This window comes from Pteronotus mesoamericanus, unplaced genomic scaffold (genome assembly GCF_021234165.1).
Source record: "Pteronotus mesoamericanus isolate MK-2021 breed Mesoamerican mustached bat unplaced genomic scaffold, CSHL_Meso_final contig_181, whole genome shotgun sequence".
Taxonomy (NCBI): Eukaryota; Metazoa; Chordata; class Mammalia; order Chiroptera; family Mormoopidae; genus Pteronotus; species Pteronotus mesoamericanus.
In genome coordinates, this window is record NW_026555077.1 from 3,317,951 (window position 1) to 3,341,523 (window position 23,573).

At 36.4% G+C, this 23,573-nt stretch overlaps 3 protein-coding genes and 3 non-coding genes across 9 annotated transcripts in view; all 6 read left to right on the forward strand.

Moving 5' to 3' along the window:
• Positions 1-4,411, forward strand: part of ACADM (acyl-CoA dehydrogenase medium chain) — a 46,810-nt gene extending 42,399 nt beyond the window's left edge. Inside the window, exons 11-12 of the mRNA XM_054566861.1 lie at positions 1,116-1,364; positions 2,943-4,411. Coding sequence (XP_054422836.1) covers positions 1,116-1,364; positions 2,943-3,014 — 321 coding nt within the window. The 3' untranslated portion in view covers positions 3,015-4,411. The remainder of the gene's footprint in view (positions 1-1,115; positions 1,365-2,942) is intronic.
• Positions 4,412-9,620: 5,209 nt separating this feature from the next.
• On the forward strand, positions 9,621-18,009 carry RABGGTB (Rab geranylgeranyltransferase subunit beta). 4 transcript variants are annotated; one of them, XM_054566863.1, is made up of 9 exons: positions 9,621-9,715; positions 10,634-10,741; positions 11,945-12,142; positions 12,714-12,819; positions 13,619-13,671; positions 13,756-13,866; positions 14,419-14,544; positions 17,018-17,171; positions 17,543-18,009. In XM_054566863.1, exons 1-9 carry the CDS (start codon positions 9,713-9,715, stop codon positions 17,677-17,679), a joined length of 996 nt encoding a protein of 331 aa, XP_054422838.1. In that variant the 5' UTR covers positions 9,621-9,712; the 3' UTR covers positions 17,680-18,009. The 4 variants fall into 4 exon arrangements, with proteins under 4 accessions (XP_054422838.1, XP_054422837.1, XP_054422840.1 ...); XM_054566862.1 differs by having other exon boundaries at positions 9,715-9,772; XM_054566864.1 differs by lacking the exon at positions 9,621-9,715 and adding an exon at positions 9,958-10,267 and having other exon boundaries at positions 17,543-18,008.
• LOC129065667 (small nucleolar RNA SNORD45) lies at positions 10,471-10,549 on the forward strand. Its single transcript, XR_008528610.1, has one exon. It is a non-coding gene; the product is annotated as a small nucleolar RNA SNORD45 (small nucleolar RNA).
• Positions 11,052-11,133, forward strand: LOC129065666 (small nucleolar RNA SNORD45). Its single transcript, XR_008528609.1, has one exon. It is a non-coding gene; the product is annotated as a small nucleolar RNA SNORD45 (small nucleolar RNA).
• On the forward strand, positions 12,275-12,346 carry LOC129065665 (small nucleolar RNA SNORD45). Its single transcript, XR_008528608.1, has one exon. It is a non-coding gene; the product is annotated as a small nucleolar RNA SNORD45 (small nucleolar RNA).
• Positions 18,010-19,626: 1,617 nt separating the features above from the next.
• MSH4 (mutS homolog 4) overlaps positions 19,627-23,573 on the forward strand; it is a 73,010-nt gene continuing 69,063 nt past the window's right edge. The window contains exon 1 of the mRNA XM_054566821.1: positions 19,627-19,858. Coding sequence (XP_054422796.1) covers positions 19,627-19,858 — 232 coding nt within the window. The remainder of the gene's footprint in view (positions 19,859-23,573) is intronic.

Here is a 23,573-nt window from a genome sequence, read left to right on the forward strand (position 1 = left end):
AGCATGGGTTTCTTATAATCTGTTTATAATCTTTTAGTCTTCAAAACCCATTTTGATGATGCCTATCACACAAAGCACCTTTCTGATCATCTTAGAATTCTTGTTTCTGAATGCCTATAGACTTTTTTTTAAAGTCACCATTTATCCCCCCCATACCTGTAGAACTTCTTTTAGTGTATTTCATTTTAAAGCATATGTTCCATTCTGTGTTCATTATAATTCATATGATACAATATAAGTAAAATTAAGTAATAAAACTTACCTGTAATCTCACTGTTCAGGGATAATTAAGTACAGTGGACATTTTGCTATATATTCGCTTTTTCCATAAATACATTTTTCTAAATCTGTAACTGTACTATATATTTGAATTTTTCAGTTATCAAAAAGTGGTGAACATATATCCATCTATAACATATCTTGGCCATACAGTTCATAGAACACTTACTATCTCTTAGTGAAAGTAGCCCTCTTATGTCTCCTATTTGATTATGGATCCCTAGAAGGTTACAGGCATCTTTTATTTGACCTTGTCATGGCAGTCACTCTCCCCTGTCAACATTTGATACTTATTATTACTCATTATATGTAGCAATTTTCTTTAAAAATCCTAGAAGATACTCAGAAGATATATATAAATTTTGTATTATTCATGCCAAAAGTGCATAACTTCATTCTAGTCCTAAGGGAACATCAGACAAACCAAAATTGAGGGACAGTCTCCAAAAAATAACCAGTCGGTACTCTTTAAAAATATCAAGGTCATGAAAGACAGGGCAAGACTGAGGAATTTTAATAGACTGTGAAAGACTAAGAAGAAATAACAGCTAAATGCCATTGGAAATATATTTGGGATCCTTGAAAAGAAAATTGACATTAGTGGAACAACTTAGCCAAATTTGAATGAAGTTTATAGTTAAATTGATAATAGAGTACCAATGTTAATGTCCTATTCTTGGTAAGTATACTGTTGTTTTGTAATATGTTAACATTGGAGGAAGCAGAGTATAACTTTTTAAGTCTAAGATTAGTTTTAAAAGTTTAAAAAACATCAGGAGAAAAACTTTTAAATTAGTCAATAGATATTCTTAAATTATTTTCTTTTTTAATTCTAGCACCAAGCAGTATCATTTTTGCTGGCTGAAATGGCAATGAAAGTTGAACTAGCTAGATTAGGTTACCAGAGAGCTGCTTGGGAGGTTGATGCTGGTCGCCGAAATACCTATTATGCGTCTATTGCAAAGGCATTTGCTGGAGATATTGCAAATCAGTTAGCTGCTGATGCTGTGCAGATTTTTGGAGGCAATGGATTTAATACAGAATATCCTGTAGAAAAACTAATGAGGGATGCCAAGATCTATCAGGTAAGATTAAAAATAATTTATTTTTGTTTTTTAGGAAATAATGTACCTATAGATGACAACAGATTTTGATCATTTAAAGATTTTTTGCCACTAGTAATAAAAATAAATGACACCATAGATAATTTTAAGTTGAAGTTTTTAGAGCTAATTAACAGAAATAAGAATGTTACCTTTAAGTATATGCCTTAAGAGAGAATAGGTTAACAAAGTAAATGGTCTAGAAATGTTCATGGGTCTGGATCAGCCTTCTTTGAGTCTTGACATCTTAACTCATTGTAACCCACCGTTCCCTCTCCTAAAAGCATGCATAGTGTGTATGTATGTATGTATGTATGTATTTCTGGAACACTACCTGATGATTCCCAATACCACAAGACACAGTTTTATTGATTTTAGAGGAAGAGGAAGGGAGGGAGAGAGACAAACATCAATTTGTTGTTCCACTTATTTATGCATTCACTGGTTGATTCTTGTATGTGCCCTGACCCGGGATCGAACCCACAACCTTGGCATATCAGGACGATGCTCTAACCAACTGAGCTACTGGCCAGGGCAGTGTGCATATCATTCAAAATTAAATTACTTTATTTTGAATCTTATCTGACAACTATTGAATTGATTGAAAGTGTAATTAGGAGTAAAAAACCAACATGAGGAGACAGATATAGATGATTCTGTTTTCTAAATTAAATTGGTGGTTAGAAAAACTTGGGAGTTTTTCTCCCAAAAGAGAAGGGAGTATGCAGTAAATTAGATATAAATGCACACATTCTCCACATATACCTTAATTATAAGTCATGTTCTTCATTATCTCCTCCCTGGCTTCTCTCTACCCCCGAAACTATTTGACAGATTCAGTCATTTGAAATCTTAGTAGTAGAATCTTAGAATGCTAGAGTGAGAAGAAAATTTAGACATAGTACAGCCTCTCAGTTTAGACATGAAAAAAGTGAGGACCAGAATCTGTGCTGTATCCAAAGGTGCAGGTTTATCTAATGATACTATCCCTTTTCTGCAGCCTATAGTTATTATAATTATTACTATTATCAACCATTTAACTTTTTTCTGCCATCTGAGAAGATGAACTAACAAGTTGCTAGGATTAAAAGTTCAAATTGGAAATGGTTGGCTATTAGGAAGTGAACCAAACCAAATCTTTCCAGCATCATTTTCTTTGGCAACTCTGTTCCCTAGGCAGCAAGAGAAAAAAATAGATTTAAGAGTAGAAATAGAAAATGACTAAAGGTCACAATTAGCTAAAAACAGTTCAAAGAAATTGGAGAAATATTTTAGCAATGTCAGACTTTATATTTCCCAAACTTTGAAATATTAATATTTGACTATTTAAGACTCCTCCAAAGTTTGGGTAAATCACTTTTTATAATAATTTAAAATCTTTGAAGAATTATATATTTTCATGGGTTTCACAAAGTCAGATTTTGAATCGCTGTACTATATATGGTTTGAATCAGTTGGGTATTACAGTAGAACTTGCACTATTTTCCAAAATACTGAGTAAATTGAAGTATTTGTGTACTGAAGCTATTTAACCTACCTGTATATTTTTTTTCCTTGCAGATTTATGAAGGTACAGCACAAATTCAAAGGCTTATTATAGCTCGTGAACACATTGGCAAGTATAAAAATTAACAGGATTGCTATAGAGCCCTTCGTGGTGTGGCTCAGTTGGTTAGAGCTTTGTCTAGTACACCAAAAGTTCCTGGGTTTGATCCCTAATTGAGGCACATTCAGGAGTCAACTGATCAATGTTTCTGTTTCTCTTTCTCTCTCTCTGTCTCTCTCTCCTCCTTTCTAAGTAATAAAAATTCTTCCAAAAAAATTTCTTGGGAAAAAATTACTATGGAAACATGATTAATAGAACATAATCCACTCTAAGCTAAAGAAAGAAGAAAGGGCTTCAAGATTTTTCACAGTGAAAATCTTAAAAGAAGTGCTCTTAACTAAACATATGCAACTAACTCTAATAGTAATTTTACCTCTGTTTAACTTTATGACTTGCCTTTCCTCAAATATATTTGGTTTCATTAAAACTATGTGTTGTTCTTAGTACCTCTGTACTTGGATTATATTAACCTTGAAAAATACATTTGTTATTTTGACCTTTTGAAATTAAGAGAAATTCCTTGGAATGTCAATATTTTCCCAATGACAAAAAAGTGGGTTGATAAAAGTATTCAGGATGTTTTAAAATTTACATTGAGAAAATATGGTGGGATGTGGATGCCATTAAATAATTTGCCAGTGACTTGTAGATTTACTGATATTGTAGTAGAGTAGTTCATTTGGCTACAATTTGGAAGGCATTTGTTTTCAGTTTGTACAGTAATAGCAAAAAATTTGATGTTTATAATCTCCCATTTTGCAATCAGAAGTTACTTGAAAATCTGTTTAATTTTGAGCCATTTAACATACCTTATTTAAAATCAATCAGTAAAATTTGCTTTAAATTATTTTTATATGACTTTATTGGACTGTGGGTAGCTTTTGGTGTCTTGTACACAATCTCATTTCATCTGCATACATTCTGAAAAGAAACCTAAATAAAAGCGTGGAGTTCTTATTAGTGTATCTGTATTCTTTCCAGGGAGTTGTATTACTTCATGTAATAGTGGCTACCTAATTTATATACTATGATGGGGAAAAAGTCATGTTTTGATTTTGAACTGCATAGTTACCTGCCCATTTTTCATGAGATTAAATTATGAGACACCTCAGAAAATAAAAATAAAAATAATGTAAGAACCAATATTCATGGCCCTGACTGGGGTGGCTTGGTTGGGTGTTGTCTTGCAAAGTAATAAGTTGCTCATTCTATTCCATGACAGGGCACATGTCTGGGTTGCGGGTTTGGTCTCCTGTCAGGGCTCTGTACCAGAGGCAACTGATCAGTGTTTCTCTCTCACATCAATGGTTCCTGGCCAGGAAACATGCCTGGGTTGTAGATCAGGTTGCTGTTTCTCTCCCTCTCTTTCTCCCTCCCTTCCCCTCTCTAAAAATAAAATCATCTTACATGAAATATAATAAAAGGCTACTCAGTAATATTTTATCCATTTCTAAGTCTTCGACAATGTTTCTTAATAATCTCTTTCCTTATGATCATAAATTATCTGCCAAGATTATTTTTGACTACAAAAAGGCAGGTGTGAACTATTGACCTAGAAACAGCAAGTGTTTATTAATCATGTAAGCCTTGTATCACAAATCCAGAAACAGGATTAACTTCTGTCTGAAAGTTTTAATACAGATACTCTAATTGGAGTTTAAAGCCTCCCAAATTTACTATCTTAAGGCTAGGGAACCTAGTCCAAAAAACTCACCAGATTTCTCTAGTAGTACCTAAGAATTTGGGTGAATTTCTCTCCTTAGCTACACCAAAATTTACTAAGGTTCTTGGCTTACCAAGACGTTCCCTGTAAAGCTGGTACTCTGTAAACCAGGTACCATTTCAGTTTTACTGGGACAGTTTTTTAGGCATTGACCCTACATATAAACTTCGTTTGTTTATTAATAATGGGCTAGTCATAGCTGATTAAATTAAAGTTATTCTGAAATACGACTTTAGTTACAGAATCAATTTCTTCAATGATATCCTAGGGAACAGAAGTACAGTTCCCTTTTGAATATTGCCATGAAATGTAAGGAGATCCAGTAAATGTGTCTGAATTATGGAGACTCAAAATCAGATACCATTTTAAAATTACAGTTTATAAAGACAGAGTCTAGTACACTGAAGGCTAGATATAGCCTGAGAATTAAAAAGGGCTTCCACACATATCCATAAAAAGAGAACATTACAACAGCATAAACAATATTCCAAACAAGAAACCATGATTAAATTTCCCTCATCTGTTCATTCAGTTCTCTGTAATTGTTCTGGATCTTGGGGCAGTGAACTGCTTTTAAGAAGCCATCTGCTCTCAGACTAAAGAGTCCTAGAAATCCTGACTTAGTCCATTGGTAGGGTGTGAAATTTGTCTAAGCTATGTCAGCTTGGAAATCTGTACTCAAGAGGCTTTGTTGAAGAATCTATCAATAGTTGAAAACACCTGATCCTTTCCATGAGTCTCTGAGACTGTCCCTGAATGCACAGACTTTGGCCTGTAGCTTACAGCATTGCCTTCTAGCTAGTATCAAAGTAAAAAAGAAACTCTGTAGATGACTGCTTTAGTTTAGGGAGCTGTAACAATACCATAGATTGAGTGGCTTGAACAACAAACATTTAGTTCTTACAGTTCTAGAGGCTAGGAAGTACAAGATCAAGGTGCCAGCCATCTCCTGCATTGCAAAGTGCTAACTTCTTGTATCCTCACATGGCAGAAATGAGGCGAGTGAGCTCACTTGCCTTATGGGAATGGACTGTGCTCGTCTGCATGTAGAGAACTTTACAATCCCATCCCTTGATCTCTTGATTTTGTTCCCCTCTCCCTCCTTAGAAAAACCTCTGCTTTCACTGAGAGTGGAGATGGGCTTTGAGACGTGAGTCCCCCATCTTCCAGGTGGTCAGAATCTGAATAAACCACTTTCCTCTACATCAGCACCTGCCTGTCTAGTATTGGCTTTCATAGCAGCAGGCAGCTGGACTTGCGCTGTTACAAAGCTATTCTTTTTCTCTGGGAAAAGAAAAACCCGCACAGGGTTGTATTTTTCTGTCACTATTGCTCTTACTATAGCTATATGATCATCAAAGAAACTAACTTTGATTTCAAAGACAAAACTTAGAGGCAGTTTATTGAGAACTGTTTGTTACAAGCATTTTAACAGACCAACAAAGCTCATAAATATAAACACAACTTTACATGGCTATATATATCACTTTATACCCTAAAGTGGCAAAAAGAAACATATATATTAACCTGGCTCAAAGCTATAACTTATTCCAAAGCATATAAAAATAAGAAACAAATGTATATAAACTTAAAACTGCACAGTAATCCATGATTCAATATTATATCAAAGAAATAATGTAGTCATGCAATAATTATTCATGAATTTACTCAATATCAGTCCAAGATTTTAAATTTCCTAAAAATCTTAAAAATTATTTTCAGTCTGACATAATGCAAAACATAATTATTGTTGGAATTTAAAAAGTTAGAATAATGATTCAATTTAGTGGAGCCTAAATTTATATTTTAAAAACGCAAACTTTATGTAGGATTTAGGTTAGCTATTTTGACCAATAAACCAACATAAAATGTTTAGGAAATTCAGACTAATTAGTCTCTTCACTGAAAGTTAAACTGTACTTACACATATGGTACTATACTTATATTATAAATAAAGATAAGCAGAGAACAAACCACATGGTTGTTTTTTTCTTAGACCCAAATTACTAAAACTTTCTGATTCTGTCCAAAGATTCATCTTAATTACATGAACTTGAAAAATGTTTCTGAGCTAGCAGTTTCTGGAAGAATACTTTTTTCCCTTTAACGTCTAGTTCATTCAAAGAGGTTAATATTTAATATTTTTTGTTAATTTGGGGACTGTGCCATTTATAAGTACTTATTTATCTCTAAAAACCAATCAGAAAGTTCCTTAATATAAGGCATAATCTAATTTATTAATTCAGACTGTTCAGAAGTAGTATTTTATGGATGTGTAATACAGACATATTACGGACACACAGACACATTAAGGATTTAAACTTTCCCAGTCTACAACTTCAGCCACTGGCCAAAAGCAAACTTCCAGGTATAGATCTCAAAGAGCTGTTCTCCTTCCCAAAGGTCTTTAATTCTGGGCTGATCAGTGCTCTCTCACATACAGACACATTAAAAAAGTAAACAGCAACAGGTGGAGTTAATTTTAAGAATATATTTTATTTAACCCAATGTATCCAAAATATTTAAATCAATGCTTTAAAAGTTGTTAATGAAATATTTTATTTTTACTACTTTGAAATAGGGAGTATATTTTATACTTAAAACACATCTCAATTCAGGTTTCAATTCAAGTGCCCTATGCAGTTACATTGGTCAGCGCAGGTCTAGAGGTGCAGGTGAAATTGGTTCTTTAATCAATATTGGGTTTGTTTGTTTTTTTTTTGGAAGGCTACTTTTTCTTCAGAAAGGGGGACATTTTTATTTTTTGAAAGGGCAAAACATACCAAATTTTAAAAGTACCAGAATATTCAGAGAAAAGTAAGCCTTCCATAAATCCTGTCCCCAGTCATTCATTTCTCCTTCTGTAGGCAACTGCTCTTAGTAATTCTGTGAATGTGCAAATATAGCCGTACATATTTTCCTTTGTTTCCTATACAAACAGTAGCATACTATACATGGTTTGGCACTTTCTGGCTTTGTTTTCACTTAATATATTATGGAGATATTCCTAAAGCAATGTATGCAGAGCTTCCTCATTCTTTTTAATGGCTTCATAATGAATATACCATTGTTTATTTAACCCTTGATGGTTAATTAAAATATTTGTAATTTTTTGCTATTGCAAAGACTCTAGCAATGCATATCCTTGCATGAGTCATTTCATACTCAAGGGAGAATATTTGTAGCAGAAACACTTAGAACTGTTGTATGTAATTAGAAGAATTGCTAGAACATATGCTCCCCATGCAATTGTGCTCAGGAACCCCATTTTCTTTAATCTGCCCTTTTATTTTGATGTTTTCCCTGTGACTTAAACTGGCCTCACCTCATGCCCTAACTCACCCACCTCTCTCTCCCTTGCTTAATCATTAAGCCCTGAGGACAATGAAGTCTGTGTGAGCATCCTGTAATCTTAGAAACAAAGCCTCCAGTATGTTGACTACAGAGAAGAGTTAGGTCAAACTAGAGATACCTATCTAGGCCTCAGTTGTGTTTCAGCTCCAGAAGGACCCCAACTAACTGTATGCTTGCAAAAGCAGACTGAATAATGCCATGGCTTAAGTGAGAACCAGATGCAATGATCAACTAGCACTGTCCAACTGGTGGAGACCAGGACCGTGACAATGATCCTAACTTCCTTAGTCACGACGAGTAATGACTTTTCCCCTATAAATATAACCCATCCCAGAAGCCATCCAGAAGCCAAGTATTTGAGCATGAGCTATCTGTAACTCAGGGCACAGCCCCATGTTCTATTAAGGAGAAGTAAATCCTTTCTTTCTTGGCTGCAAACTTCTATTGGTGTGTTACTGGGCTTTGATGAGTGGAGGTAAATGGACCCCTTCAGTCCAGTCACATCTATACATGTTTCCATTTTGTTCACTATTGTATCCCAGAACCTAAATATTTGGCATCCAATACACATTTGTTGACTAAATTTATAAAATAGGAAGTGAAGCGTATTTTTCATTCCTTCAGCAATTACTGACTCAATCTTAATCTTACTTTTCAAATCTGATGCTTGTCTTAAGTCTTGTTTTGACCATTGCTTTTCCCAGATCTGAATATCCCATCTCTCCCTTCGTTTTTCTCACTCCTCCATGCCCACCCCTATCAGATTTAGACGCTAAAGATGGGGAAATTACATTAATATTTAATAAGGCAGACTTGGTAAGATAAAAGTATTAGGGTTACAAATGGTTATCACTGAGTGCCAAAAGGTTCAACTCACCAGAAACAGTTAACTATAAACTTACACAAATTTAATAGCGGAACCTAAAACTATAAATGGAAATATCAAAATTACAGGGAGAAACAATGAAATCTATCATCGTAGATTCAACAGTCTCAATTATTGATAGCCCACACATGTCACACTCGGGAACCCTCTTCCAACCTGTCACTGAATGCAACATTTTAAGGGGATGCGGTGCCAATATTTTCTAATGGGTGCTCCAAAATTCTAAGTATGAAGACCTAAGAAAGCACAAATGAGAACAGCTGTAATACATCTAACAAATCTGAATTCTTTGGAAAGCTCTTAAAAGGAACAGGAGTGTTTCTGTTTTCTAAAGTTATTTCCAAGTGCAGGGGGCAGAGGGGAAGGGAGCCGACCGAGAATAGACAACGCAAGTTGAAGGGAAATTTGTACACTTACTAGGTGCAAGAGTTCTAATTACCAGCCATTTCAGATGTTTGAAGCACAAAGAGTCCTAAGAACAAATAATTTCCTAAAAGTAATAGAGATATTTAAATATTACTTAAAACTGTTTTCGACCAGTCGATGTGATTACAGGACGAGAAAACGGGGGCCAGAGACTTTGGGTACAGGCAGCAAAGACAGCTAAAAGCAGTCGGTGGGGTCCTTAGAGCAGCCACGGAACAGGCGAGAATTAGGTCAACTATGTGGGGCCTCGGAGCGGACCTGATGGCCGGCTTGCGCAGGCGCGTGCTGCCTAAATACGCCCAGGACCTGCTAAAGTTCCCTTTTTGCTTTCAGACATGGTGAGTATGGTTGTGTTATGCTGCTCTCCGGAAGGTTTGGGAAGAAGGCCGGATAGGGTAATATTGATCACTTCAGTGATTGTAGCGTGGTTTACCAAGTGTTGGAGAATGGTTGGGTAAAGACATGGGCCTTCGGAGGTTTCTTAAGGGCTCAGAGAGGCTGAAGTATTACTCAGCTTTTTCTGCAGACCTCGCGGGCGCTGTTGCCGCTTTTAATCTATCCAGGCTTCTTCCTGTCGGGCAGGCCTCAGGGATTCAAAGGTCCGATTTTTTAATCCCTCAAAAACCAGGCCAATAGGCGATACTTTTTTCCATCTATATACATTTATGTACATATATGTATTATGGCTCAATCTTCAGAATTGTGACTGGCATGGTAGTAAATTTTAAATGGGATCTAAAACAAATTTATTAATTCATTTTGGTAGTCGTCATGACTTACATAAAAGGAGTGGAATGCCGTCTCAATCACGAAGATAAACGTGGAGAGTTAGAGCTGCATTCTCATTACATGGGGGCTTGTTGCAAGTGCAGAAACTAAAGCTGGAGAGGGTAAGGCTAAAGGGAGATTGATAAATGGAATTAACTTGGGGTTAGAAGAAAGTGCTTTGAAACCCGAGTGAATTTTATTTTCGTGCTTCCGCTTTTTGCCACGTGCAAACCATAAGTTGTCTTCAATTGCTAAGCTTTGATATTCTCTTTAGATAATTTTACTCTTTAAGGGAAAGATAAGCAACAGATAAAGGTATTTTTGGGGTCTATGATGAGCTGGCATGTATTCTGAATCTAAAGTTGATTACGACTACTTTAGCTCTAGAATTACTCTGAGACCTGAAAAATACCTGGATCATTATGAGGGCTCTGGGGTTAAACATTAAAAGATAACCATTAATGAAATCGCCACTTTTATTTTGAAAGGGTACACCACAGAAGGATGTTGTTATCAAGTCAGACGCCCCTGACACCCTATTATTGGAGAAGCATGCAGACTATATCGCATCCTATGGCTCAAAGAAAGATGATTATGTATGTATGACTTTATGTTGAAAATATATTCCAAATAAGTCCGACAATTTTCCATAAGTAATCAGTAGGTCATTATGGCCCCTGTTTCTTAAAAATGGTATCCAATTCCTGCATTCCAAGGACTGAAGATATGTCCTTGAAGTGCAGTGAGGAAATACCTTTGGATATCGAGGTTGAATGTGCATCAGAATTACAGTTCTTATCAATACTTACAGGCCTTGACAAAGTAGATCTCCACCTGCCCAGATGATGAGGTATGATAGAGGCACAGAATAGATTTCTACCTTGGTAGTTGAGGCAGTACTTTCAAGGTCAGTGATGTGTTGGCATGTATTACCTGAATTTATGGCTGATGTGTAATAACACGAGCTCTAGAATTACACTGAGACCTTGAAAAACTCACCTTGAGTTTTAAACAATGTAGAATAGTTTTACTCTGGGACAGTTTTTGAAAAGAGTAGGGAACAATGCAACTGAATGTTAATATTTTTCCCTGTAGTATACAAGCAGCTAGGTTATTTATCTTGAGAAACACCTAGTATTGATAAATTAAGTGATAGGTTCCCATAGATGGGGTCATTAGGACAATTTTTTTTTTCCTCCTCTGCATGACTAAGGGATTAGGGCTTGACTTATTCCTGCCTTTCTCTACTATTCACCTGCTGATTTCTTTAAGCCCTGACTCTGGGATCACAGCAAACCACTAAGCCCACCCACATGATTCAAAACCTCTTAAAATGTAAATGCTTTGGTAACTAGTAAAAATTTGTTTATGGAATAATCTTGATAGCAGATTTTATTTCTCCTTGATTAGCCACTGTTACCAGTTTTATCTTAACCTTTTGCATGTGGTGACTGTTTTGGTTTTTAAGTGTTTATATCACTAATAGGTAATGCATATGTTTGCACAGAGTCCATATATTAAAAGAATGGATGTCTCATATGTAGATACTGTGAAAGAAATGTTCTTCCTGAACTTAGGTCTTTTTCTGACTTGACATTTTTGCTTAGCTCCTGGGAAAGATTAAAGTGCTATTTGTATAGTCAGTTGCAAAATGAGTTAATGTAGTAGGCTCTCTACCCCCAAATTTGAGGGGTTCAAGTTTAAACTCATCAATGGTGTTAGGATTAAATGTTTTTATGTTCAGTTTTATAATCCAGCATCAGTTCAATCTGACACATTAAAGTAATTGTATATTTTAGGAATACTGTATGTCTGAGTATTTGAGAATGAGTGGCATCTACTGGGGTCTGACTGTAATGGATCTCATGGGACAACTACATCGCATGAATAGAGAAGAAATTCTGACATTTATTAAGTCATGTCAACATGAGTGTGGTGGAATAAGTGCTAGTATCGGACATGATCCTCACCTTTTGTACACTCTGAGTGCTGTCCAGGTAAGTGCTAATTAAAAGTTTAGCAATCATGGTGGTGTATACTTTTACCCGGGAGTGATGAAACTGAAACAAGGAATGTGACAAGTGAGTATGTGAAATAGCCTAAGTTTTGCAAATGAAGTCTGTTTACAAGGTCAGTGATGTGATGGCATGTATTAGCTGAATTCAAAGTTGATGTGAATTCTAAAATTACACTGAGACCTTGAATGGTAAAATGTTTAGCATATGTAAGTATTTGAAAATCACTAGATGGTGTTATATGTTTTAATTTTTATATGAAAGATCCACAAATAAGTTTAAAGTCTACAGAAATTAGGCTATTTAAGAATCTTAAAATTTTAAGTTACAATTTATATGTAGAAAAATGCTTTTAGAAGTTTGGATTTGTTGGTGATGCCTATAATTTTATTGCATAGAACATAGTTTACGTGTTTGAGAAAAGTTCACAATATGTGTAGACAAAAGGACATGCTTGATGACCTAAAAAGTGATTAGGAAGAACATTACAACTTGCCAGGGTTGAAGATGTATTTATTTAATGGTTTTATTTTGTTTGTTTTTTTGGTTATAGATTCTTACTCTGTATGACAGTATTAATGTTATTGACATAAATAAAGTTGTGGAATATGTTCAGAGTCTACAGAAAGAAGATGGTTCTTTTGCTGGAGATACATGGGGTAATGTCAGTTTAATCCATGCTATCCAAAATACCATATGAAAATGTTTAATACTAAGATTTGCTGCATATTTTTAAGTACAATTAATTGGAAGCATTGCCAATTTATAAAAGATTAAGTTTTTCATCTTTTCAGGTCCCACTAAGCAGCTAGTCTAACTGGAGTTAATAGCCTGCTGGAAGTTCCAGCATGCACTTTGCTAGATGTATCAGCATACAGGAGCATTGGAACAGAGGGGGCCAGTCTAAAAGATAAGGTAGGTGAATTTTCCCCCCCAATATTTGGTGGCTTTGTAAAGTTTTGTTTTTTTGTTTTTTTTTTTTTAACTTCTCATAAGAGAAAAATACTAAAAAACTTTACAAACTTACTGAATATTTGAGTGGAGGGAGGGAATAGCATTTTACTTGATAAATGTATTTAGATAATCTTTACTTTAGGGCTGAATACTGTGCAGACATAAGACCAGCTGCTTAATGGGATGTGAAAATCTCCTTTGATATAATAGGGTAAGTTTATTATTAGAAATTGACTCGTCCTTTTGGCAGTGTAAATTACCTTCCCTTTCTGGGCACTATATAAGCAACTGAAGATAATTTGCTGTATTTTGGGGAAAGCATTTTTCTAGTTCTTAGTTTCCTTTGAAGGAAAAGGATTTCACATGAGATTAGCTTTCCTTCTGGTGACCTAAAAGTAAATTTTAGGCTTGAATTTAACTGGTAGTTGTACAGAATCACTTGTATATATTATGATCAGAAGCCTCTAGTAACACTTACGTTTTGGTTTGATCTTTTATTTTTAGGAGAAATTGATACAAGATTTTCTTTTTGTGCAGTGGCAACGTTAGCTCTATTGGTAAGTTATGACAACTGTATTGGAAATAATTAATGTCCATGATTACTCTGGAATTTAATGGGAATTGTTTTTTTCTCTTTATAGGGGAAGCTGGATGCTGTTAATGTGGAAAAGGCAATTGAGTTTGTTTTATCGTGTATGAACTTTGATGGTGGATTTGGTTGTAGGCCAGGTTCTGAGTCCCATGCTGGGCAGGTAATTTGCTAATACCGATTAAAATATGTTAATAGCAGTTTTAATGTCTGTTAAATATGAATGCAGTTAATTTCACTGAATGTAATATAATGTGGGATGTTAAGGCAATAGTTGCATGTTTTTTTTTAAACAATTGTTAGGTTTGTATACATTCCCCTGTTGGTGAAACTGTTCCAGTCAATCATAAGTACATTTGTAATCACCAAAAATACATTTTGATTTTCCTTAGTTTCTAACTAAGCAATTTAAAACATTTTGTTCCTATCTATCTGGAACACAACTGTTTGTGTCAAAGAACATTGTATAATGGAAATAGTTGTGACATAAAATATGATTTTAGCCATGGAGAAGTTTTGACAATATTTCATTGCAAAATTAGATCCTGGTAATAGTAGGCTTGGATTTTTTTTTCCCCAAATAATTTTGTGACATTTCCATGTTTTGCACTTACAACCATTAATTGTCAGTAAGTTTTTACATAAAGCGGAGTTTTAGTTCGTTAATTTTTACCGAAAATTATTATACACATATACTTTATGTCTGTAATTTTAGATCTATTGTTGCACAGGATTTCTGGCTATTACTAATCAGTTGCATCAAGTAAATTCTGATTTACTCGGTTGGTGGCTTTGTGAACGACAGTTACCTTCAGGTGGACTGAACGGAAGGCCAGAAAAGGTATTGTTTTATAAGATAAACTGTTCTAATAGCATTATAATCTTTAGTGAGTACCACTTTATCTTAGCTTTTACAGTATTGCTTTTGTAAATTGGTAATTTTTATCTTCCATTAAATTTTTCTGTTGTACGTCCAGAAAAAAGGCCCTTGGTGAAAGTAGAACAGCTGTGGTTGAAATGCTTACTAAACCTGGTGACCATTTACAAGACAGCATGGTAGTTACCAGAGGGAAGGGAGTTTGGGAGTGTAATAAAGGAGGTCGTAAATGGTGATGGAAGATGGTTTGGCTCTGGGTGGTGGGCACACAGTGCAGTATACAGATTATGTATCATAAATATGTATAATTGAAACTTACATAATCTCATTAACCAAGGTTGCCCCAGTAAATTTAATTTTAAAAAAACAATACAGGTGGAGAGATAAACCTGGGTTGAGGGGGGGGCACTTTTGAAGGAAAGATGCGCTTAGTGCCTTCTGATGTTCTTTACAAATGTGTCTTTTGGCCCTTCCTATACTGAGGTAGACTTTTGAGTTATCTAAAGGAGAATACAAAAAGTGACAAATATTCTTAGTTTTAAAATATATTTGTATTCACACATAGTCTGAATTCTTAAAGGGTCTCCCCTGACCCCGTTTATTTCTGGTTGAATATCAAGTTATGCATTAAAAGGTTTATATCTGGGACCCAGACTACTGATAAGTGAACACATTTGTATAGTATAGAAAGGGACAGTGGATTTGTCAACTCAACGATTGCCCTAACCAGTGGCTCAGTTGGTAGGAGCAGTGTCCTGTTCACCAAAGGGTTGTGGGTTTTAACCCCCTATCAAGATACGTCTGAGAGGCAAACAATTGATGTTTCTCTCTTCCTCTCCCTTCCTCTCTGAAATCAGTAAACATCCTTGGGTGAGGATTTTAAATAGTGTTAAAACTTCTCATTCAAAATGTTTTGTCTTTTTTTTCTTTTTTTCAGGAAAAACTAATTTTTGACACATGGTTTTGGGAAAAGGGCAGTAGTTTTCCGTCAGAGTTTGTTTAGCTCTCATGCGTTAGACTGTAAATTGGGTCTATAAGGACCAGAGAGTGAATATTTTCAGCTTTGTAGGACGTACAGTCTTATTGCAGCTAAACTACCCTGAAGAGTAAATGCTGCCTTAGATCAGCAATTTTCAGTTTTGTGTGCTGCAAGAATTTTTAAAACATGCAATACCTGACTAGTTAGGGGAACTGACCTCTTCTTTTAGATAGTCAAATAAAAAAATGACAACAGCCTACACAACACTAACTGTCCATTGTGATTGTTTAAATCAGCAAAAAACAATTTTTGTGTGTGTGCCACAGAATTTTAGTGATTTTTGTGTGCTATGGAATGAAAAAGGTTGAAAATGGATGCCATACACAATAAGAAATAAACAGGCATAGCTATTTTGCAAGAAAATTATGGACACATTTGTACTCCTAGGATTTTCCTGTCAGAAAACTTTCTTAAAACTACACGTGTGGAAACTATTCTTTGGTTGTCTAGATTTAACTTGAGCAATAGCTTGCTGGGCCTTGGCCTTAAAAAAATTGTATAGGGCCTGGTGGTTCTTGGTCATTTTTGTGTAATTTTGCTTGCTTAGTATTTCCAAATAAGTTGGGAGTTTGGGGTAGGGAAATAACCATAGGTGGTTTCTACTTAAGGTTCTATGCAAAACCTGAGCGATTGTTTTTTTTTTTTTTTTTTAGATTTTATTTTCAGAGAGAGGGAAAGGGGGGAGGAGGGGAGAGATAGGTGGCCTCTCTCACACCCTCAACCAGGGACCCAGGCTACAACCCTGGGCACGTGCCCTGACCAGGAGTCATTCAAGGGCCTCTAACTTTGTAAGACAGTTCCCAGCCCTCTGAGCTACACTGGTCAGGGTTGGGCAACTTCCAACAGTCAGAGAATGGATTGGGGTAGCAGTTGACAAAAACCAGCATTTACAGTAGGGCAACTTTCAATGTGCTTATGAATCCCAAGGATCTTGCTGAAATGAAGATTCTTAACTTAATCTCAGGTGGGATCTTATATTTCTTAAAGTCGGCCATGTTTTGAGGAGCCAGGCTATAGGTGATTTTTAAGCAAGTGTGTAGGTACCTGGACTGCACTTGTTGAAACTGTGGTAATTGGGGAAGTAAAACATATCACCATAGATTTCATGAGCCTTACCACCAGTTTCTTGGATAAGGGACTGAGTTAGGCATTCATTCATTGCAGGTGAAATAAAGGTGGGTGGATGTTATGAAGTACTGAAACACAGAATAGCTTTCTGTGGACTGGAGTGTTTGGTCTTCTCTTTCCCAGTGATTATCTTGAATTCTAAGCAATTGTCTTTATGAATTTCAGCATTTCAAACACTGCATGTCAGTCTATCCCTGAATTTCTCCCCACTCCTACCCATGTGTGGTCTAGCGAATAAAATTGTGACAACTTTGTGACTTTTTGTTCTAGTTACCAGATGTGTGTTATTCATGGTGGGTGTTGGCTTCCCTAAAGATAATTGGAAGGCTTCATTGGATTGATAGAGAAAAACTGCGCAACTTCATCTTAGCATGTCAAGATGAGGAAACTGGAGGATTTGCAGACAGGCCAGGAGACATGGCAAGTGTATTTCTGACATCTTCATGTAACAGTTAACACTTCAGTGTTTTTGCAGTATGTGTTTCTGAGCTATTCCTGACTTAGAAATGGATGATGTTTCCAAGTGTTGCTTTGAAAGTAGGATGCTATTTTGAGTAATATTCGAGATTGTATAAAGAATATGAAACAAGTTTTCAGAAATTTCTCATCACATTGTCAAAATAGTATATGGGTAACATCACAATTTGAAGCCATTTTTATTAAGGAAACTTGAAACATGCATTCAAGTAAAGGAAATAAAGTTAGCTGCAATATAGATAACTCATACAGAAGCAGGGTTTTAGACGTTTTCATTTTGTAACACTCAACCAACTTTTCATTTTTTTAAACAGGTAGATCCTTTTCACACTTTATTTGGAATTGCTGGATTGTCACTTTTGGGAGAAGAACAAATTAAACCTGTCAGTCCTGTTTTTTGCATGCCTGAAGAAGTACTTCGGAGAGTGAATGTTCAGCCTGAACTAGTGAACTAGATTTATTGACGCAAAAGTTGTTTGGCATAATTTTGTTATCCCTAATTTCTATATTTGGAGTGCTTATCAAACTTAAAATAACTTCTGTGTTAATATTTTGTATATAAATGGTGTTAATTTTAATAAATAATTATACATATTGTAAAATGAAGATCTATCTTGTTTATGCCTCAATGTATTTAAATTTCCCTAACAGTAATCTGTAACTTAAGAACTCTACTTTATGTTCCCTTCATATGTCACATCATAATTCATGCAAATTGGTTGGTGTCAATGAGATTGTTAATTGATATAAATTGATAAAGGATGCACAAAAATAAATGGCTCTTGAAGTCTGAGAGTTATTTTGAGGGCTTATGGTTACCCTGAAGTCACAGTTCACCATCTTAGAATATGACTGCAATTTGGACTACACTGTATTATAATTTTTAATTTTTTTTTTATGGCAGAATGCCAGCTATTTACTAGAGATTGTTGGCTTTTCCACTCCCAAGATACACAGATGCCACAATAGTGTTTTTAAAGATTTCATTTGTTTTTAGAGAGGGGAAATGAGGGAGAAGGAGAGAGAAACATTGATTGGTTGCCTTTTTGCACGGCCCCCAAAGGGAAACCTGGCTTGCAACCCAAGCCCATGTGCGGACCAGGAATGGAACCAATAACCGATAAGCTTTGGGACACCAGTCAGGGTGTGGTAGCAATTTTTGTATCTGTTTTCAGACTAAAATGAGCATAACTGTTCAAGTTTTGCATTTTTGGTGAAAATACCGCTATGAACATTTTCTTGAGATTTGAAATTTCTCAAATGTGTTTGCAGTACTGCATGGTATTTATTGTAAGTGATTTTGCATGAGTAGTGGTGGTTCACAAAACATGTTGGTCAATGTCAGTTTTACCTCTTTGAGTATAGGTGCTTAGATCAATCACAGAATGTCCAGGAGCATTTTTGACAGTTAACTAATTTGAAGAGTTTTGGCTAAATTTAAGTCTAAAAGCTTGGAGGTCATGGGATGGGACATCCATTTAAATGGCACTGTAGGAAGTATTTGAAGGAGTTTCGAGGACTGCAGCCATTACCTGAGGGTGAACTATTCTGTGAATACCTGATTTATGGTAATTGCATGGATTCAATAATGTTTTACAATGGATGTCTTCTGACGGTATTAGGAGTATTTTACTCTATCAATCCTATCTTTATGAAGTTGGTACTATTTCCATATTCAAAAATGAACATACATAACTTCCTGAAGATGATTTGTTGAGAAGCTAGTTTGAAATTTGTGGTCTGCTCCTAAGTTACAAGTCTGAAACCTCAATAGTAGAAATTGAAAGATTGGGATCTGTTTTTAAAACTGTCCATTGTTTGCCTGGTACCTGTTATACTATGTACAGAACCATGTGCTTACTGGTTGAAGGACAACCTTGCAGTGATAATGACCTTGTGGATGCTTACTCTCTTGAGGTTAATGGCTCTTCCCTGTGTTTAGCCACAAGAACAGTGTTAGATGGGTTATACCATAAAGTGTAAGCATTAAGAAGCAGCTAGTGTATTTGGGAATATGTGGGGAATGTTAAATTAAGCCTTCGGATAAGGGAAATAGGGTGCTACGTGACTAATGGGTCTACCAAATTGATGGTTATTGGTAAGCTGTGAGGACTTCCATTTAGGTGATAGCCTGCAGACTGAGGAGCATTGTATCTCAAATAAAGCTCATAACCAAATTCTGCGGTGGTGGATGGGGTTGAAAACCACTGGAGCATGTCAGGTACTGAAACGGGGAAGAAGTGCGGGCGTGGAAAGTTGGAGTCCTGTGCGCCTGCGCTTCGCGGCTCCACGCCTGCGCTCTGGTGCCTGCGTCTGCGCGTCCTCCCGCCTTTTCTCGCGTGGCTCCTGTCAGGGTTAAGGGCCTGTTCTGAACTCCCATACTGGTGCTGAGGTTTGTGAGGATGCTAAGGCAGGAGATCTCAACCTCACTTTCTGCCCCTGCGGCTTCCCCAGCATCCGTAGAGGCTGGGTCACAAGGGCCCCGCTACAATGTTGGACTCCCGGAGACACCCCAGAGCCGCCCTTCAGCCAAGGCCTCGGCCGCCTCCCCAACCTATACGTCTGGAGCCGCGGGCGACCGGAGCAGCAGCAGCAGCCTCCCTCCTTTCGCGCCCAGCACCCTGCCTTCCCAAGGCAAGGAGCGGTGGGGTGGACGCCCCACAGGGCGCAGGGCTGCAGCTCCTGGAGGTTCGGGGAGCCGGGGTGGGTGGTTAAGCCCAGAGAAATTTTGGTTGTGGTTTAGTTGGAGGGTGACAATGGGGTGCTCTGGGAGTTGGATGGTCTGAGTGATTAAAAAGCTGGACTCTCCGAATTGGTGTTATTACAAGGTCGTGATGGTGGATGTCTTAAGTTCTTATGAAGGCCGAAGTATACCGAATGATGTCCCCCTTCCTCTAGCCCTGCGCCACCCCCTACCTCCCCTAAAAAGTACATTTAGTCGTTGAACAGTGTGTGGGGCCGTGTCAGGGTCACCAACCCCACCCAATCGAAAATCTGAATAACTTTTGACACCCTAAAAACCTTACTAATAGCCTACTGCTGACTGGAAGGAAGCCTTTACCACTGGTAATATAAACAGTCGATTAACATGTATTTTGTATGTTTATATGTATTATAAAATAAGCTAAAGAAAATTTTATTAAGAAAACCTGGGATTAAGTAACCTGTATATTCACACAGTGGTATGTTATGCAATAAATAAAGAATACAGCTAAGAATAATAAGGAAAATATATTGATAGTATTTATTGAAAAAAAATGTGCGTATAAGGACCGGCGTAGTTCAAACACCTGTTCAAAGCTCAACTCTACACGACACAATGATAGAATTTGTGTACAGTTTGGTGATAGGAGTGGTGAACCTATTGACTCCTGAACTTAAGTCTCCAAGCCTTCTACAATATGATGAAAATAGATTAAACTTAATATTTTATCAAATTCATGTTAATGGTATGTTTAATATTGAAAAATGTGTGTCCTTCAAGGTGAGTTCAACTCATTTATTTATATTTCATCATCTCATGTCAAAATCACTTTTTTCACATTGTATTGCAACTTAATGGTAAAGTAACATATCAAGTCCAGTGGTCACTTTTTGGTTCATCCCATGTGACCTTTCCACTGTATTTAATATTCATCAGTCTTCTAATGAATTCTCTTAATTTGGTTTCCTTGACTCTCCCAATTTTCTTCTACCTGCCAGAGAACTGTGCTCAGCTTTGTTAGTTTCCTAATTATTGGTTTGTTCTTAGGAGTTTTTTTTATCCTAGACCACTTCAACCTGGATGTGATTATCACCGCAGCGCTGATTTCATCTATACTACAAATTCCAATTTCATACTGTCTTCTGGAGTTTCTAATGAGGGACTCATGGGTACCTCAGACTCACTATATGATTAATTGAATTTATCTCCTACTTATCTCAATCATTGGGTTGCCTAAATCTTAGACGACTTTAACAATTTAAGTGTCCTCTCACTCAATATCCAAGTATAATCTTATATAATCATTCAAATAATTCTGTCCCTTTCTAACTCTATCCCATTATAGGCCCTTATATTTTATGTCTGAATTATTGCATCGATCTCCTAAGTAGTCCTTTTTCCAAGCTTAGTGTCACCAGAGTCATGGAGAATGAAAATTTTATCATAATCCTTCACCATTTAAATCAGTGTCTATTTTGAGGTAAAAGATCAAACTCTAGCAGGATAACCAAGGCCATTTGGGGTCTGTTTTTGGTCTTTACAGCCTTGTCTCCCATCAGTACTTAATGTTTACTTTATTTTCTAAGCTAACTGGACTACTTACAGTTTTTACATGGCAACATCCATGGTCACTTCCTTAGTATAATTCCCCCTTCATGAAATGCTCTGTCACACATTTATTTTCAACAGCAATAATAACATCCACTAGTTAGTGAGTGCCTACTTTCTTTCAGCTCCTTACTAGGCATGTGGTATTTCTGATCCTCAAAATAATTCTGCACAGTGTTTTTTTTTCTTTTTTGTCCCCATTTACAGAAGAATCCAAAGCCCTCATAGGTGAAATACTTATGTTAGGAGCTGAGGATAATAACATTCTGTTTCCTAGGAACTTATAGTTCACTAGGAGAGACAGACTTAAATGTCAATAAATAAACTTTTTAAAGAACTATATTTGAGGTATCCAGAGATTTTTGAGGTCTTTGTAAGAAAGGGTGAACAAAAGCAAAATTTTACACAGGGAGTGCAACTTGAGCTGGTATTGAGGTATAACTAGGACAAAATGTTAGCTAAAGAGGAGAGAAGAGAAACTGAACATTTTTAAGAAAAAAAAGCTTGTACAAAGGCACAGAAGTATGATATAGCATGCCATGCTTGTAGAACTACAAATTTTGTGTGGCTGGAGCAGGAGGATGATCTGATACAAACTTGGAGTACTTGTAGCAACTTGGTCAGGGAGGCAAATACGTTTTGTCTGCAAAGCCAATAACAGGTCTCTAGCTTTGGTTAATGGATAAATGGTAGTATGTCTCCTGAGGGGGAAAAAAAAAAAAGGACCGGCGTAGTTCAATCTATTTTGTTGGAGAACCAACTTTTAGAGGGAAAATTATGGATTCTGTATGGACATGTTGACTGAAGAACCTCTGGGATATCTAAATATTTATATTAAGGCAACTAAATATATGGATCTGGGATTAAGAAGAGAAACTTGGGAGAGATACAGATTTGTAAATTACCAATATATTTGAGGCTAGAGGGAAGAAGATAAAGAAAGGACAGCAAAATATAAGAAAGGTCAAGGAAAGGAGTGAGTTTCAAGAATGAGCTTAGAGTCTAAAAGTAAACAGAAGACACAGCCCTCTCTCCAGATTCTGGTAACCACTCCTTTCCTTAGTACCTTTAAGCCTAGAGATGGTAATGGAGCATACTTTGTTCTGCATCTACACACTTCTTTATGATGATATCCTTATATCCTCTCCACACCTTTGTAAATATTCCCTTTATCAAACCCCTAAAATTATTCTAGTTTGAATATGTCATCTGACTCTTGCTGGGACCCATAAAAAAGAGTTAGGTTTTATCATATGATGAGTGTGGAGAGACACTGAGGAATTTTAAGACTGAGAGACATAGGTGAAATCTCTTTTTCAGAAAGAGATATGAAGAATATATTAGAGAGGCATATTACTGGAAGGCAAGGAGAACAATTAGGAGACCTCTACGAGTCCTGAGGAAGATAAGAGCTTGAATAGTAGGAGTGGAGGTGGAGAGGAATTTTAGATATTTAAAGGAAAAGAGTTATAAGACTTGGTTATGGATTGGTTGTTAGAATTGATGAATGGGGAATTAAGAATGACTATAAGCTTATGACCTGGGTGACAGGCTACAAGATGGCACAATTGACCACAACTGGTAATAAAGAATAACTTTTGAGGGAAAGATACTGAGTTCTCTTATGGACATTAAGAAATTTGAGGAAGATATCTAAAAGTTTATATCCAAAAGATAGTTGGATGTAGGTATCTAGAGCCGCAATGCCTGATAGAAATTTCTCTGATAGAAATATTCCGTATCTATGCTGATATGGTAGCCAAATGTAGCTTGAGAGCATTTGAAATGTGGCTAGTGTGACTAAGGAACTGAATTTTTAGTTTTATTTATTTCTTTTTAAAAAAATTTAAAGAGTGGAAGGGAGGGAGAAAAAGGGAGAGAAACATCAGTGTGTGGTTGGCTCTCATGCGCCCCCTTCTGGGGACCTGGCTTCAACTCAGGCATGTGCCCTGTCTGGTAATCAAACCCGTGACCTTTTGTTTCCCAGGCCGGCACTCAGTCCACTGAGTCACACCAGCCAGGGCTACTTTTATTTAT

What these genes read in the sequence shown, in the direction of transcription:
- RABGGTB (XM_054566862.1), top strand. Translation starts at nt 9,722, where the DNA reads ATGGTTGTGTTATGCTGCTCTCCGGAAGGTTTGGGAAGAAGGCCGGAT. An exon ending in ACACTCTGAGTGCTGTCCAG is followed by an intron (nt 12,143 to 12,713) that starts GTAAGTGCTAAT and finishes TTTTGGTTATAG; the next exon opens with ATTCTTACTCTGTATGACAG. An exon ending in TGGCAACGTTAGCTCTATTG is followed by an intron (nt 13,672 to 13,755) that starts GTAAGTTATGAC and finishes TTCTCTTTATAG; the next exon opens with GGGAAGCTGGATGCTGTTAA.